The sequence below is a fragment of the Citrus clementina genome, unplaced genomic scaffold (genome assembly GCF_000493195.1).
Source record: "Citrus clementina cultivar Clemenules unplaced genomic scaffold, Citrus_clementina_v1.0 scaffold_3, whole genome shotgun sequence".
Classification (NCBI taxonomy): Eukaryota; Viridiplantae; Streptophyta; class Magnoliopsida; order Sapindales; family Rutaceae; genus Citrus; species Citrus x clementina.
In genome coordinates this window covers 34,300,796-34,317,228 of record NW_006262339.1, presented here as the reverse complement: position 1 = coordinate 34,317,228, position 16,433 = coordinate 34,300,796, and the positions used below count along the sequence as shown (strand labels likewise).

General features: G+C 34.7%; 2 protein-coding genes across 4 annotated transcripts; both read left to right on the top strand.

The window, feature by feature from the left end:
* The first annotated feature begins 293 nt into the window (after nt 1-293).
* LOC18047383 (serine/threonine protein phosphatase 2A regulatory subunit B''beta) lies at nt 294-7,523 on the top strand. Its single transcript, XM_006442586.2, has 13 exons — nt 294-862; nt 2,216-2,452; nt 2,661-2,766; nt 2,845-2,944; nt 3,711-3,816; nt 4,056-4,146; nt 4,496-4,637; nt 4,736-4,883; nt 5,020-5,129; nt 5,777-5,933; nt 6,398-6,523; nt 6,634-6,784; nt 6,985-7,523. Exons 1-12 carry the CDS (start codon nt 707-709, stop codon nt 6,772-6,774), a joined length of 1,620 nt encoding a protein of 539 aa, XP_006442649.1. The 5' UTR covers nt 294-706; the 3' UTR covers nt 6,775-6,784; nt 6,985-7,523.
* A 2,263-nt stretch (nt 7,524-9,786) lies between these two features.
* On the top strand, nt 9,787-15,821 carry LOC18047382 (diphthine--ammonia ligase). Of its 3 annotated transcripts, none has more exons than XM_024189586.1 (12): nt 9,787-9,990; nt 10,064-10,135; nt 10,729-10,808; nt 11,452-11,677; nt 11,821-11,853; nt 12,348-12,430; nt 12,561-12,633; nt 12,936-13,281; nt 13,395-13,726; nt 14,283-14,620; nt 14,822-15,176; nt 15,304-15,821. In XM_024189586.1, the coding sequence occupies exons 1-12, from the start codon at nt 9,913-9,915 to the stop codon at nt 15,514-15,516; spliced, it is 2,229 nt and encodes a 742-aa protein (XP_024045354.1). In that variant the 5' UTR covers nt 9,787-9,912; the 3' UTR covers nt 15,517-15,821. The 3 variants fall into 3 exon arrangements, with proteins under 3 accessions (XP_024045354.1, XP_024045356.1, XP_024045353.1); XM_024189588.1 differs by having other exon boundaries at nt 11,797-11,853; nt 13,041-13,281; XM_024189585.1 differs by having other exon boundaries at nt 11,797-11,853.
* The last annotated feature ends 612 nt before the right edge of the window (nt 15,822-16,433 follow it).

Here is a 16,433-nt window from a genome sequence, read left to right as displayed (position 1 = left end):
AATAATGTGAAGGGATCTTGATGAAAATATCCATGAAAAATTGGCGCTTTAAGAGTTTTAATGAAGTCCACAAAGCTTTCGACTTCAAGTAATTGACTTTTGCTTTAACGATCTAGAAAAAAGTTTCTAAAACGAGAAAAAGGGGGTACGCGTCACACGTTTTTTGTCACGTGACCAAAGACCGCATAATTTTACAGGCACATGGACACGTGTCCTCTTCATTTTAAAGTTTTAACCATTTTCGGTTTTCAGATACATTTTACAAAACCAAAAATCGGAAACAAAAGCAAAAACAGATCTCTGCATATAATATAATAATTAAAAACTTTCTTAGTTAGATTAAGTCTCCCCTTGAATCGCACCGATCTCGCTTTCAATTTTTCCCTCACTTTCCTTCTCTCCAATCACCTCCTCACCGCTAGCCAACTCTTTCTAAGAAAGAAGAAAAAAAATCGAAAAATAGAAAACCAATCTCTTTATTTTCTTAAAAGATCTAGGGTTTCTTTCACTTCGCGACTTTCAAATCTTTGCATTTCTAATTGCTATATATGTAGATTCTTTTTTCTATTTATCACAATCGATTTATAAACATTGATGAAGTTTACTTTTGAGCTTCGACTTGTAATCTGTTGCTTTTAAGTTTTGCATTTTTCGTAAAGAATTAAACGGCGCCGTATAATTATATGTGTATCGATTGGGTCTATTGATGACGAACATGGAAAGTGTTGCCGGAGATGTGGCGTGTTTGGATGCGGAGTTATTGCAATTACAGGAGTTATCTCCCTTGGCGTTCAAATCGAACCCGGACTTTGGGCAGAAGCTCTTTGATCAGTGGCTTTCGCTTCCTGAAGCTAATAAACTGGTACTGTTTTCACGATAAGATAGATATAATTATTTTCTATGCGCAAATTTTATTGGCATATTTTGAATTTGTTCGGTAGTACTGTTACTGCTTAGTTTTGTTTGAGTTTTGTGGGCGTTATGGTCTAGTTGAATAACATATTTGGATTTAACTGATGGAGTTGGTTGCTTGTTTGGTTTCATTTTGGTGATGATTTAATAACAAATTTGGGTAATTTATTGAGTCAGATACTAGGTTTACTGTTTGGGGTAGCAATCAATTTCGGTTGGTTGCTAATTTGCTGTCTGTTGGGGGAATGATTGTGACAATGATGGCTTTCAATAATAGTTTACTTTCAGTGAGATATGATGTGAATCTCTTATGAAGCAACTTAATAGTGTAAACTGGAAAACTCCGGATATTGGAAAGGGTTTAATTTATTAAGGCTGGTGGATTAGCACAGAGATAGTTGCTGAATTTTAAAAAAAATGTCATTTGAATTGTGTATATTGAAGTTGATGGCATATCTTATGGAAAATAATGAAATGCAACTTGGAATTCATGGAATGAGGAGACAAATGGAACTCTATTGAGGCAAGATCTGGATTTTTAGAAGTTATTTTAGCCTAAAACTTATCGGAGAAGTGGTTGCATTCCTCTGGGAAAGGGCCATTTGGATTCTGATTTTAAGATGAAATATCAAATTACTTGTGGTGATCTCTGCTTGATGTGATGGAGAAATGGTGGGATGTTGCTTAGTGTTGTTTATGGCGGTCAATCTGATGTTTGTCTACTAGTCACCTTAATTTTGGAAGTGGGGTTTTTCAGTATGCTTTGGGAATAAGAGTTCCTAGCTAAGAGCTGTTTTATTGGTTTATTGTGTAACTATTATTAGAATTACTGTAAGAGATGAGAGTGAGTAATTGCTAGAAATTAAAACATTCAAGGTGGAGAATGAAGTACTTAATGCCATTGTCCCAAGCCTTAGTTTCATTGTGTTGACTGGAATGGATATTAAAAGGATTTATTGAGAAAATGTGATTGCAATCCTTGACTCTGTTGATGTTTTCAATTGAAATCTAGTCACTGTTTTCTGTTACAATTGACAATTCTTACTGTATCTGTTAACTTGACTTACTTTTGTTTGTTTAAAATTCAGATAAAATATGTGACATTCAGTTATTAAATTTGAACAGCTAGTCAGCCGGCTGGCCCATGTTCAATATAGCACCCGGAGATTTGTTTTGTTGTTACTAACTTATTTATCTTCAGAAGCTGATATCTGGAATGCTGCATGTTCTCTGAATTATGAGCATCAATGAGATAATATCTTAACAACTGTTATTTTGTTTATTTTGCTTCTTCATTGGCTAGGTGACATCATTGCTTAATGACGCAAAGGCTGGTCCCTTGAATGTGTCTGCAAACTCTTCTAGTTCAAATGCTGCCACGAATTCATTACCGTCTTTGTTTCCGGCTGGCAGTGCACCTCCACTCTCACCAAGGAGCACATCTGGCTCACCTCGTGTGATGAAACAGAGGGCTGGCCCTTCAAATTTAGGTTCTCCGCTGAAAGTAGTTAGTGAGCCAGCAAAAGAATTGATACCTCAGGTTTGAAAAACTACTTGTTTTTGGGCTTAATTATCTGGTTTCTTTGTCGTTGGGAGGGGGGAGGAAAAAGGAAAAAATCAGAGAGACATCTGGGTGAACGTTTCTGCTTTTTTGTCTGGATTGCAGTCATTTTTTGTGCTTACTCTGCTGAAGTTCTGTTTTTAGGGAAATTTTGTAAGAAGTTCTAATATAGATGTAATGTTTGCAGTTTTACTTTCAGAATGGACGTCCTCTTCCAAATGAGCTAAAAGAACAATGTTTATTTCGAATTAATCAGTTTTTTTATGGTCACTCGGATGGACTGCAAATACAAGGTGAGATATTTATAAAATATTGTATGAATGACATTGAAGATAGGACTTAAATCTTTTCATTTTCTTTTGGCATGTCAGAATTCAAATTAGTTACTAAGGAAATCTGCAAGTTACCGTCTTTCTTCTCTACGGCTCTTTTCAGAAAGATTGACGTTAATAACACGGGTCTTGTGACAAGGTATGCATTTTTTTCGTACCTGAGGAAATTAGTGTCTATTATGTGTTGCAAGAAGTTCCTATTTTATTTATCTCAGTTTTGCCGATAGTTTAACTCATTATTGTATTTCTGCTGTCGTACTGGAAATCGATAAGCCTAAAGGTTTTCACTTTGTTATTGGAAGTTACGTTCATTCTTTGTTTGACAGGCGATTGACGTGTCTCTCCTCTTCAGTCTCCATGGTTGTAAATACAAAAATGAAAATCTTGTTTTTGGCTACAAATAAGATTAAATTCTTCTAAATTAGTGAATTTGATGAGTAACTTGGAATTGAAGTTGAAGAAACTTGAATAAACAGATTAGGAGGTAATTATATAGTTATCGCAAACTTATGAAATAGAAATGAACTTTTTTGTTTGGCATCAGCAGTTCCAGTCTTACCCTTTCTTTGCAGTCAAGTAGTCAACTCAATGATGATGGGATTAGCCCTTTGCTCGATAACGTCGTAGTAATCAACTGGGGTTGCTGCTCATAACTCATTTTATTGTTCCGACTCATTTGGCTTCTGTGCAAATTGAGACTGTTGGTTCCATTTCAAAGTACACTGTCTTTAGTTGTATTGAGGCACTAGCTGTTCTAAAAAAGATTGCTATTGATGGAAGGCAGTTAGTAGATTTTGCTGCAAGTTCATTGTAGTCTATATCTTGTATTTGCAGTTGAGTGGAGTTGCCTCTTCAAGCCATTTGTGTTGTTGGTTTTCTTCAAGATTTCTCTAATGTTTCTGCAGGGATGCTTTTGTTGATTATTGGGTCAATGGAAGCATGTTGACAATGGATACGGCAACCCAGATCTTCTCGATCCTAAATCAGCCAGATCTCAAGTACCTCACTCAGGTGCCTTTTTTTTTTTTTTAATTCTTTTCATCTTTGTGTTACTCTGTTATAAATGGTTTTCATTTTCTTTGAATTAAAAATTTATAATGCAAGTGCTTAGTAATTTATTTTAAGATATGGTAGTATGGAGTCTGGCATTGGTAATTAAACCACTGTCAACATCTTTTTGGGTCTGTTTTTAATTTGTTTAATATTCGTATCAACTCCATGTCTGAGAATGTTCACAAACTTGATAACAGGAGGATTTTAAACCTGTACTTAGAGAACTGTTGGCCACTCATCCAGGGTTGGAGTTCTTACAGAGCACGCCCGAGTTTCAGGAAAGATATGGTCTGTACTGAACCTATCGGCTGTAGATTATTTTCTCGATTTTGATAATTTCTTTGATTAGTTTTGTCTTTTTAATTTACCAGAATAGTACTGCCACTTGATAAGGAATCCTCAAGTTTATTGCCATGGCAATTAATGTACTGGTTTGGCAGATGCCTATTCATTAACCTTACACTTAAGTACTTTTCTTGCTGTGTTAAATGTTGCTTACAATTTCTTTAGAGAAAAGTGATGTATATAACAGCTAGCTTCTATAATCCATTACAAACTAGTGTAGGCATTAATCTTTTTAATTTTGGAACTTGTCACATGCAGTCTTTCTAACTCTAAATTTTATTGCAATGGGCAGCTGAAACTGTAATATACCGAATATTTTACTACATAAATAGATCTGGGAATGGTCATCTGTCCCTCAGGGAGCTGAAACGTGGCAACTTAATTGATGCAATGCAACATGCGGACGAAGAAGAGGACATCAACAAAGTTTTAAGGTAGATTTACTGACCGAAACTGACTTAGATTTCCTTTGAATATATATTACTTACGGTTCCAATGTTTTCATCGCCTTCCAATATGATCATACTGACAGGTACTTCTCGTATGAGCATTTTTATGTCATATACTGCAAGTTTTGGGAGCTAGATACGGACCATGATTTCTTGATTGACAAGGAGAACCTCATTAGATATGGTAACCATGCGCTTACGTACAGGATTGTTGATAGAATATTTTCTCAGGTTTGTGAGGTTGATGACTTTTGTTTTTGAGGCTAGATTACCTGCTGTTTGCAGTGTGAAAAGTCATATTTTATTGAATAATAGTGCTTCCTGAAGTTAAGAATTGTTATTTATCCTTCTTTGCATGTCATGCCAGGTTCCTAGAAAGTTCACTAGTAAGGTTGAAGGGAAGATGGGGTATGAAGACTTTGTCTACTTCATACTGTCTGAGGAGGATAAGTCATCTGAGCCTAGTCTTGAATATTGGTATGTTTCACTAATAGACGGATTCAAGGATGTAATAATCAATTCCTGGTTAATTTTATCATATGAAGTTACTGCATGGTGATGGTTAATGACTATCCTTACCCAGAAATTTCTCTTATATGTTTTACTCCTTAGATTGCTTGCTTGCAAGACCTCATGGAAAATTCGGCTTTTCTTATAAAGATCTAATAATTGTTAAGGAAGCATAAGTAAAATAGACACTAAATGAAGAGCAGTCGTGGTGATTTGCTTGTTTCTTCCTGTGTTGAGACTTGAGAGTCTTGATTTCCTGTCAAAAGGGGGAAAATAAGGAAGAGAAATTCAAACGATAGATATTTAAGAAACTGTGTTGAAATAAATTACGAAAGAAAGAAAACTTGGGTTTTTAAGCATATTCTACAAACTGGAGGATGGTCATAGTGCAACACATTAGTCCAAAAATTGTGATTTCAACCGTAGTCATATGATTTTCAATGCACATTAAAATAGCTTGAATCAGTTTGTAAGTTCTCTTCTGAATTCTGTTTCTCATGAATGCTTTCAGTGCTACATCCGATAATAAAATATATGTTCCAATGTTTGGTTAGAGTGAAGGTATGTCACTCTATCAACTGTTACTAAGTCGTGACATTTTATGTATTTGCTAGGTTCAAGTGTATAGATTTGGATGGAAATGGAGTTATCACCCGGAATGAAATGCAATTCTTTTATGAAGAGCAGTTGCATCGAATGGAATGTATGGCCCAAGAGCCTGTGCTCTTTGAGGATATATTGTGTCAGATAATTGACATGATTGGACCAGAGGTTTGTCCTTTCTGAGTTTGTAACTTTCCTGATTTTATCTTTCTCTGTCTGGTCTCTTTTTGTTTTTTGGTATTTGATATTTCTTTCCTGTATGTTAAGTTGAGGGTGCAAATATGTTGAAGAAAATTGGCTTTTCATGCCCATTAGTTGTTCTAGCCTGCTAGGTTCTAGTCAGTAATTTCCTAATTTTATTCTAACATGTAGCACTAGAATGTAGTGTCTAGATCTTAAGATGAATTCATTTTACATTCTGACATGGTACATAGTAGAAGTCATTTTATGTGTGTGGTGATCTGCCGTTTAAATGCTTTCTTTGTTTTTAATAAGAAGATGGGGGATACTGAATTTTGTTGGCCATTAGGACTTAGGAGCTAGAAAAAGATTTTCCTTGATTATTTGCTACAAATGCACTGTTAATTAAAGAGTTCTATTTTTTTTTTATCTTTGGATTTTTTTCTGTACAGAATCAGAGCTATATTACGCTGCGTGACTTGAAAGGTTGTAAACTTTCAGGAAGCGTTTTCAATATACTTTTCAACCTCAATAAATTTATGGCCTTTGAAACTCGTGACCCATTTCTTATTCGTCAGGTACGCATTATACTTTAAACTTTTACTTACTATTCACTACTAAAGTTAGACAAATTAGTGGGTAGTTCTGTACTACTTTGTCAATGTTGGTGACAGCCTTGATGTTACAGGAGCGAGAGAACCCAACACTGACAGAATGGGATCGCTTTGCGCATAGAGAATACATTAGGCTCTCAATGGAAGAAGATGTTGAAGATGCCTCCAATGGAAGTGCAGAAGTGTGGGATGAGTCCCTTGAGGCTCCTTTCTGAATTTAACCAGGCAAGTTTCTGTTGCCGCTTACGAGTAACATCTATCTTCTGCTATCTGTAACCGGAGCGAGCAAATGTCATGAACAGAAAGATCTCTAAAAATTTTGATATATTTTTTTGGTTGTAGTGAGCACCCCCCCCCCCCCCCAAAACAGTTCCTGAAATCTTCTTTGTCATTATTCCTGAAAGTGTACAATGTGTTCTCTACAGGCGCTCCCAGAAAAAGCTTGAAGAATCAGATCCTTTTTCTTTATTTGGCACCGTATCAAGAAACCTTCAACTTGAAGGATCAAACGTTCAATGGGGCTTTGCAGACATCTGTGACCTGGTCAGGGGAAATTTTGAGCTTGGCCTTGCGTTTTTCTCTTTGATTTATCAGCCGAAAGAATTCTGAGGCCATTGTATGCACAATGTGGTAAACAGTTATTGCAAGGGACCACACTGCCTGCCTCATCATACTGAAGTTCCTGCACAACTTTTTTGCTGAGAGGTGATAATCAAGTTCACTATAGAAAATCGCAGAACATGTATCACATTATTTTTCCTTTTTTTTTTATTTCTTTCACATTTCAATTTGTAAGATTGCAATTTGTCAATTTTTTTGGTCGCCTTAATCTAGTTGTTGGTTCTTTCATAATTTGTGTGCTGGTCCATTAAGTCATGCAGGCAGGTATTGGAGCTTGTTATTTGTTTAGCAATTTTAGTTTGGATTGCGGGTATTTTATTTATAAGTTGTCCGGTTACGTTTCTCCGATTTTGTTGATAATTTTATCTGCAGATGTTGATTCTAATTCTATAACATCATAGGAATGGATGAACATTGAATAATCATTTCCTTTTATCAGATATGTTGACAAGGTTTAGAGTTGAGCACAGACTTGAAGAAGCAATGCTTTGAAAATGTTGGATTTCTTTGAACAACAATTTAGATTTCAATTCAATACCGTAATCTATTTGTATGTGATGGTATTGGTGGTGTCGATATTTTTTTGGTATGTTCTGAGACAGTTCTGGCGAACGCTCACGTTTTTCTTTTGTATGTTCAAATTCACCCTTACAAGATTTGAAAATAGTCATTGCGATCCCAAGTTTGCTTATCCCTTAGGTTAGCAATAACAAGGCTAAGGGAAATGTCACGAGTCATGCACTTCTCTGATATATTGAACGGTACGATATGAAGATCAAAAACGAAATACAAAAAGAAACTGTAAAAAAATATCAGTGGCCGCGTCAGGCAGCTGCTGTATGGTTTCAAAATAAGGGAGAAGACTATAAATACGCTAGTAGTGAATGGGCATGGATCGAAAAAGACAGGCATGCATGAGAATAGTAGAGAATTTCAGTGTATTAACTAACTTGAGAGGGGGGGAAGGAATCTCAATGAATTTGGACAATCGAAATTATTCTTTTATCACTTGAATGGTACTTATCATGAAAAATTACTATCACTTCTCTTTCTTTTTAGTAATGATCTCCAGCTCTATCTTAAACCAAAAAAAAAAAAATCTCTGGCACGCTTTTTTCTGAAAAAAAAATAAAATTAACTTTTGGGGTCATTCTATTCTAATTTCTATGATGCTCTTATAAAAAATTACAGCATCAGTAGTGGCGTATAATATATATTGTTGTATTCAATCAATAATTCACAATTACAGATTAGTTAAGATAATAATTTAAATCCAATTAGAATTTTATTAACCAATTATCAAATCAGTTAAGCATATCTTCTAAAATTAAATAATAAAAAGAAAGAGCCATTGGATGACTATAGCGCCCATTAAAGCCCAAAAAGAGAGAGACTTGTAAAATTCGTGCCTTGTCAGGAGTTATGCCAGAAGAAACCGAGAGAGAACTTGTCGTATTCTCAAAAAAAAAAAAAAAAAAAAAAGAGTTCATGTTGATAGCATATCAGAACGTACATTACTAAGTTAATACTCATAAAAATCTTGATTTTGTCTACATTTTCGGTCTTGTTTGGTATTAAAATTAGGTAACAGTAACTTAAAAATTATAGTACTAAATTTGGTAAACACTAAATGATATAACTTAGAAGTTAAGTTGATTTGATCAATCATTTTTATGATTAAAAATATATCTTAACTATTTTTGTCAAAATTATTATTTTAAAAAATTATGTTTACTACACATTTGTCAACTATTGATTTTTATTTCACATTTTTTTTTACAGTAACTGCAACTTAAAAATTACAATTTCTCAATACCAAATAAGACCTTAATTAATAGGGTTACGATTTTTATATCCGCTCATTAGTTCACGATCTAGCGATTCTTCATTATCAAGCATTAATTCCTTATGCATATGCTAATAATCCACTTTTTCTTTTGAGAAAAAAAAAAGAAAAGAAAATGATATGAATGGAAAGAAAGATTTAAGCTATCCTATACATATTTTTAAGATAAAGTATGTCATTGCTTACAAACACAAGAAGATACAAAACCTAAACTAAATATCTCATTCTCATAATTTTTTTTTTAACAAACCGACCCATTTTCAAACTATTGTAACTTCAATGGGGCTATAGACTCTCTATTTAACGTAAGGACGACATTTTAGGTCATAACATGGATGCGATATGATTTTATTGAATTAATGTTGATACAAATTAACACAATCAATAAATAGATTGACACAATACCACGAATAATAAACGTGTCATACTTGTATTGGACCACACTTCAACATATTTACTTGCTTACGACATGAATATTGGTTAACATATAATAATATTGTTAAAAAAAACTAATACATATTTACTTAATACTAAATTAATTATTCATGTCATATTCATATTATATCATAAATTTATTTGTGTCATATTTAATATTATGTTAACTTATTTATTTACTATTTTTAAAAAATAATAATAAATAAGTTGAATTTATATTTACTTAAATTTGATACGGAAAAATAAAAAGACACAAGACAAAAGCACGAATTGTCACCCGCAACATCGCGTGAAAAAGTTGCTAATTATTATGATTTCACCAAACTTCAGGGATCAAGATGGAATTACCCAAAATGCCTGTGCGATCAGTAGTACTAGTAGTAACCCTAAACCAGTCGTGAGTAGCAATTGGTAGTGACAGTAACAGCGGCAACAGGCAAAGAAAGAGAAGATGAAGGTGGTGGCTTTAGTCAGCGGCGGCAAGGACAGCTGTTACGCCATGATGAAGTGTATCCAATACGGTCACCAGGTTTGTTGCTGTTATCATCAATTAATTTTTAATTATTTTTATGTAATGGTAATTTGTGATTGGCAATGTGTAGATTGTCGCTTTGGCGAATTTGATGCCGGCTGATGATTCAGTTGATGAATTGGATAGCTACATGTATCAAACTGTAAGTAGTCTCTCGTAGTCAGTAACTAATTTTGTGTTATAATCTTTATCTTTTAAGTACATTCATATTGAATCTTTAATTGTAAAGAGGTGCTATCGAGAATTCGAAGTGTATTATACTAAGCTAAAATAAAAATGATGTTTTTACTTTTGGAGAAGGCTAGACATTTGTTTCGCTTAAAAGTGATTTTAGGCTAGAAGTGGATGTGTCTGGGATTGGGAGTGCTTTTAGTTTCATAGGAACAACAGCTTTTGAAAATCGATTTTGTGTAGGGGTACATATTGCAGTGCTTCTGCAAAGAAATACTGCCAACCATCCGCCAAAGGTTTCTTGAAATATCACTGCAATTTCTTTTTGTAAATTCAGATGGAAATTTCTTTTTATTTTATTTTTTTCAATTGGTTATTACAATATATAAAAAAAAGCATTTTGATTACTTGGAAGTTCATTTTGGAGAAGCTCTGTTGAGTGGTTTTGTAGAAAGTGCTTTGACTAAAAAGCAGTTCACATTTTAAGTTGGTGTAAAATGATTTGTTTTGTTTATTATATGATTTGAGTTATTGAATGCCTTTTTCCCCCCTCTCTCCTGCTAGGTTGGGCACCAAATAATTGTGAGCTATGCAGAGTGCATGGGATTGCCATTGTTCAGAAGACGGATACATGGATCCACAAGGCAAGCCGTTTTATGCGGTAAATCATTTTGTCTTTGTTTCATGCAATTTCGAATTTTTTTCTTTAATTAGTATGGGGATTTCCGCATTCATGGGTCATGTCATGATTTGTACTTTAGCCCATTTATGATCTTGACATTTTCTTATTTTAGCAATACTAGAATAATTCTAGCTAATTGAGTAGGTATGTATTAAGTTGCATTTTCACTAATTTGATAGCTAGTACCTATGAATTATGTGATTAAAAATTACTAAAACAAATATGGAATGAGCTGCCCTAGACTACTATGCTAAAAGAATGGATTCTGAATTTTAATTTCCTTTTCTAGCATACATAATCTCTTAAGTGGCATCTATAAGCATGCTCATTTGTGTCCCTTGAGAAATGTGAAAGATAGTGCCCCATTTATAGATTTAGTTGCTTAAATGATGGAATAATGCCCCATTTAGAGATTTAATTGTTTAAATGATGGAAACTTTTGGAATATATTACAAAGTTTTATGATTGAATTCATTTTTATTAACAGCTTCTCTATTTAAATTTATAAGGGAAAGAAAAGCTGCAATTGTTTTATTCATAGATTCGTCCTTTTAGAAAATTTTTGCAATTTTTGACAATAGATTTGTGCTTTATTATTTATATAGGCACCAAAAGCTTAGCTACAGAATGACTCCAGGAGATGAGGTTGAAGATATGTATATTTTGTTAAATGAAGTGAAAAGACAAATACCTTCTGTCACAGCTGTATCATCTGGTGCAATTGCTTCAGATTACCAGAGGCTACGTGTAGAAAGTGTTTGTTCTAGGTTAGGGTTAGTTTCACTGGCATATTTGTGGAAACAAGACCAGTCATTGCTCCTTCAAGAAATGGTAAATTTCTAATTCATGAACATGATTGAGATAGTTGATTAACATTCTGATTGCCTGTCTCATCAGATGTTTTCATATTTTTGATAGTTGATTAACATTCATATTGCCTGTCTCATCAGATGTTTCATTTTTATTCTGTCCAGATAACAAATGGCATCAATGCTATTACAGTCAAGGTATGGTTTAATTTTTTTGTGGCCGCTTTGCAACTTCTTTCTGTCATTGTGTTTGACATTATGACTTACTAAATTTGATATTAGCATTTTTATATGATCTTACATACCGTTTTCTATTTATTTTAGCCAATTTAGAAGCTTTGTTGCAAATATTTTATTGCATTTCATATATTGCCTAAATCTTTGTGAAATGCTGCCTGTGGCAACGACATAACAATCTTTGTCGTCCTAAAGGAAAAATAGAAAGTAAGTTTGAGGACCTATTTTTTATGAAATCTTTATCCTACGAGAATTGTCCATGAATTAAAGATTTTTCCAACTGATGTTCCATGGAAGAAACTTATGTTTTTACGGTTATGCATGTGCACTCACTTTGCCGATATTGGAAGTTCAGTTTCTTCATCTTGTAGTCTGTTTAGTTTAACTAATACAATCTCATTTTTCTTATATGTATATACTCAATTGCATATTAAGTGAAACATCTCACATTGCAGGTTGCAGCTATGGGCTTGGAACCTGGAAAACACTTGGGCAAAGAAATAGCATTCTTGGATCCATATTTGCATAAGTTGAAAGAGTAAGCCATGCTTTTTCTTCCTTTTTTTTTTTCCCCTAATCCTCAGTTTCTCTTCTATATCATGAAGTTCCCCGCATTCTCCAAGCATAGTTAAATATTTATTCTGTCTATTTGGCCATATCTTTGGCAGGTCGTATGGCATAAATGTGTGTGGTGAAGGAGGAGAATATGAAACACTGACACTTGATTGTCCTCTCTTTGTCGTAAGTTCATCTAGATTACTGTTTGGTTGATCAGTTTTATCCAATTATTCTCTATTTTTTTTCTCTCTATTTCTCCTTCATTCTTGTGAAAACACTTCTGGTATGTGAGGAGCAAATTTTCGGTTGCATTTGTATGTTATTCATCTTCATTTCATTTGTCTGCATTTGTGTCTGTATGTGGTGCATGCCTCTGGTGTACTAAGCATTATTTGTTATCAAAATTAACATCATTGGTGGTAACAAAAATCGTGGTCATTATTCTTTTGCCATTTTTCTGGGACTTAGTAAGTTTTTAATTTCAGAATGCCCGAATTGTGCTCGATGAATTTCAAGTTGTCCTGCACTCTGCAGATTCCATAGCTCCAGTTGGGGTCTTACATCCCTTGGCATTTCATTTGGAATATAAGGCAGGATCTGCCTCATTAAGTGGCAGGAGAGAAACTGAGAATTCCATTCAGGAGAAAACAGGATTAGTTTTTGAAGTGCAAGGAGAGTGTCCTCAAAACTCTGAGGCTATGTGCCTGCCTGTAGCTGAGGTCACCGATTCAGTTGAAGTTACTGATAACAGACTTAACATTTCTAGGACAAAGAAGGATAATACATTTTCCATATGCTGCTGGTTGCAAGAAACACAAAAAACTTCAGCAGGTAAACACAACTAGGATGATGCATATGGACTGGAAACCATGTGCAAGTCTTTGTTGCTTTTGCTGCTTATTTTTTTCTTGTGCCTGATTGTTTTAGGTTTTTTCTGATGGCAGGATTGCTCGATGATCTAAGAGTTGTACTAAAGCAAATTGAATCAAAACTTGTCAGATATGGTTTTGATTGGGGGCATGTCCTCTATATACATCTTTACATTTCTGATATGAATGAATTTGCAGTAGCAAATGAGACATATGTGAAATTTATTACACATGAGAAGTGCCCATGTGGTGTTCCTTCCCGCAGTACAATTGAGCTGCCTTTGTTGGAAGTGGGTCTGGGAAAGGCATACATTGAAGTTCTCGTGGCAAATGACCAAAGCAAAAGAGTTTTGCACGTACAAAGTATTTCTTGCTGGGCACCTAGTTGCATTGGACCATATAGTCAGGTATAATAAGTTCTTTGCTTTTACATTTGACCTTCTGCCAATTAGCGTCTGTTTCTACCAATGCTTTTCCTGTATTCTTTTTCTATTCTTGGAAATGATGGTGAAATAAGTTCCAGATGTAGTTGGTAATAGTCTTATTTTACCATGTTTGCAAACTAGTCCCAGAATTGTTTTGAACTTTACATTTAGAAATATGAAAATTTTAAAAATAACTGCACTCTCACAATTGCTGCCACTGCCACCGCCAATACCGTCTTTGTAAAAATGTTTAACAGTTGGTCGGATTGGGATACGTGTCATGAGCACAATTTCTTTGATGCCAAGAGAAGTTTTACTCTGTGCTCTCTGATGGAGGACCATTTGAAGTTCCCAATGATAATTTTAGCTGCCATGCTTAATTTTGAGTGAGAATTGAGATGGACGCTTGCTTGTACGCGAACACTCATTAAATTTTTCCTAGGAGACCTTTGATTATGTGTACATGGCTTCTACCATCACATGGTCCTGTCTTTTTCAAATTGCCATGTACCTATTTAATTCAATCTATCATTTTCAGGCAACCTTGCACAAAGAAGTACTTCAGATGGCTGGCCAATTGGGCCTTGACCCTCCCACGATGACTCTCTGCAACGGAGGCCCAACTGTAGAGCTGGAACAAGCACTACAAAACAGTGAAGCTGTGGCAAAGTGCTTTAATTGTTCAATATCTACCTCCGCTATTTACTTTGTTGTTTACTGTTCGACTTATGTTGCATCATCAGAGAGACTCAAAATACAGGAAAAGCTTGATGCTTTTCTAAAGCAAATGAGAGTCTGGCATTTTGAAGAAAGAAGCATGTCTAAAGTTCTTGATCCAATTTTCCTATTTGTCCTTGCCTCCAATCTGCCAAAGAGGTATATCTCTATATGTTGAATCACTAAGGCTAGTAGTATCTTCCTGATTTAATGTTCTGTTTCTCAAATCTGGATAGTGTCTGAAATTCATAGCAGTAATATCATGAATTTACCAAACAAAGCAGTATATCATTTTACCATTGAAGGTGTTATACATTACGCTTAACTGAATCGTTCCCTGATTTCTTTCTGGATTTTCAGTGCATTTGTGGAAATAAAGCCCATACTTTATGTTACCGATGATTCAGAAACAGTCAGTGAAATTGTACAAGACCTGTCTTGTATGAAGGCACCCAGTCACTGGGGTTTTCAGCATGCAGACTGGCATGAGTCTTGCTTCCAGAAGTGTGTTGTTCATGAAAAGATATGTGCCGTTATTCTATCTATCACATGTGAAATTGCTGCAAGGATCTGTTCTGAGTCTCTTGATGCCGGTCAAAGCAAGGATTGTCAAACTTCTCAGGCAGATGGGGGAATGGGAAGACTATCTCGGTTTTGCATTTATCTTCTGAATAAAATTATTGTGGAAAACAATTTCTCATGGGAAGATGTAACAGTAAGTTCCTCCCACAAACACTGCAATTGGCAAGTGCAATTGCCTGATATTGATATACTGTTTCTTCTTAGTTTTCTAATTCTTGTTTTCATTATTATTCTCACTTTGTGCTTTCACTTTTACTCAGAATTTGAGGCTATACTTCCCAACAAGCCTTAGCATGCCAATGGTGACACTTTCAGCCATATTCTCCAGTGCGTTTGATGAACTTGCTGTAATGAATCCAAGGATGAAAATTGATGGAGATTCCATCTTTAACCTTGTTCCGGTCTTAGGTGCGGGGAGGTCTGCCACCATGGATGATATCATTACCTGTGAACTGTTCGCACAGAAATCCTGAAGCTTCTTCACTTCATGTTGAACAATCTTTCTGAGTTTTAAGACAATTTGTCCATTTGAAAGCATGAAGAAGATAAGAAGACTCAAACTCAAGTGAGCAATAGGCATTTAAAGAGGAAAACAATCTGTTAAGTTGTTTTCCCCTTGAAAGGTGTTGTGTTTCAACATTTGGGTGATTAAGTGATTTTGGAACATTAATAGACATAAGCCTTTTTAATGCCACCTTGTACTGATAAATGAAATTATAGTTATAAGCTAGAGGCAGATTGATCCATGTTCAATCAAGGTCTCTCCATTTTAACGCTACCTCGTACTGGTAAATAAAATTATGGTTAAAAAGCTAGAGGCAGAGTGATCCATATTCAATCACAAGTCTCTGGCCCTAATGTAAGAACTACCAGCATATTCCTTTATTATAGAAACATATTGTCTTTCTAAGCCCTCTTTTTTCCTTTGTCATCAAAATTACCCCAGGAGTAAGAAAAAATAGCAGTTGAAAATCTTGAAAAAGTTTAGAAGTTTTCTTTCCCCCCTTCCAAAAAAGAAGGAAAAGGAAAAATGATAACCAATAATAGCTTGTTGCTTTGCCATCATACGACCCGCACATTCATTATCACAATGGTGACAGTTTGCCCATGTATCTTAATTATCCACTGTTTTATTAGCCAGAAGCTTTGATGGTGACTCTCTCAGACTGTTAGATTTTCAAAGATTTGGGCCACCAACCATTGCTTTGTGGATAGGGAGGAGGAATCAATGTATCAAGAATTTTCTCTATGTAAAATTTTGATATTATTACTATTTACATCTTGTTTTGCCAAATATAACTCAATAACATGAAAATTATAAGAGCATGATTGAGAAATTGAAACTGCCAAGAACATAAGTAGAATACATAAGTACAAGTTTATTAATTAT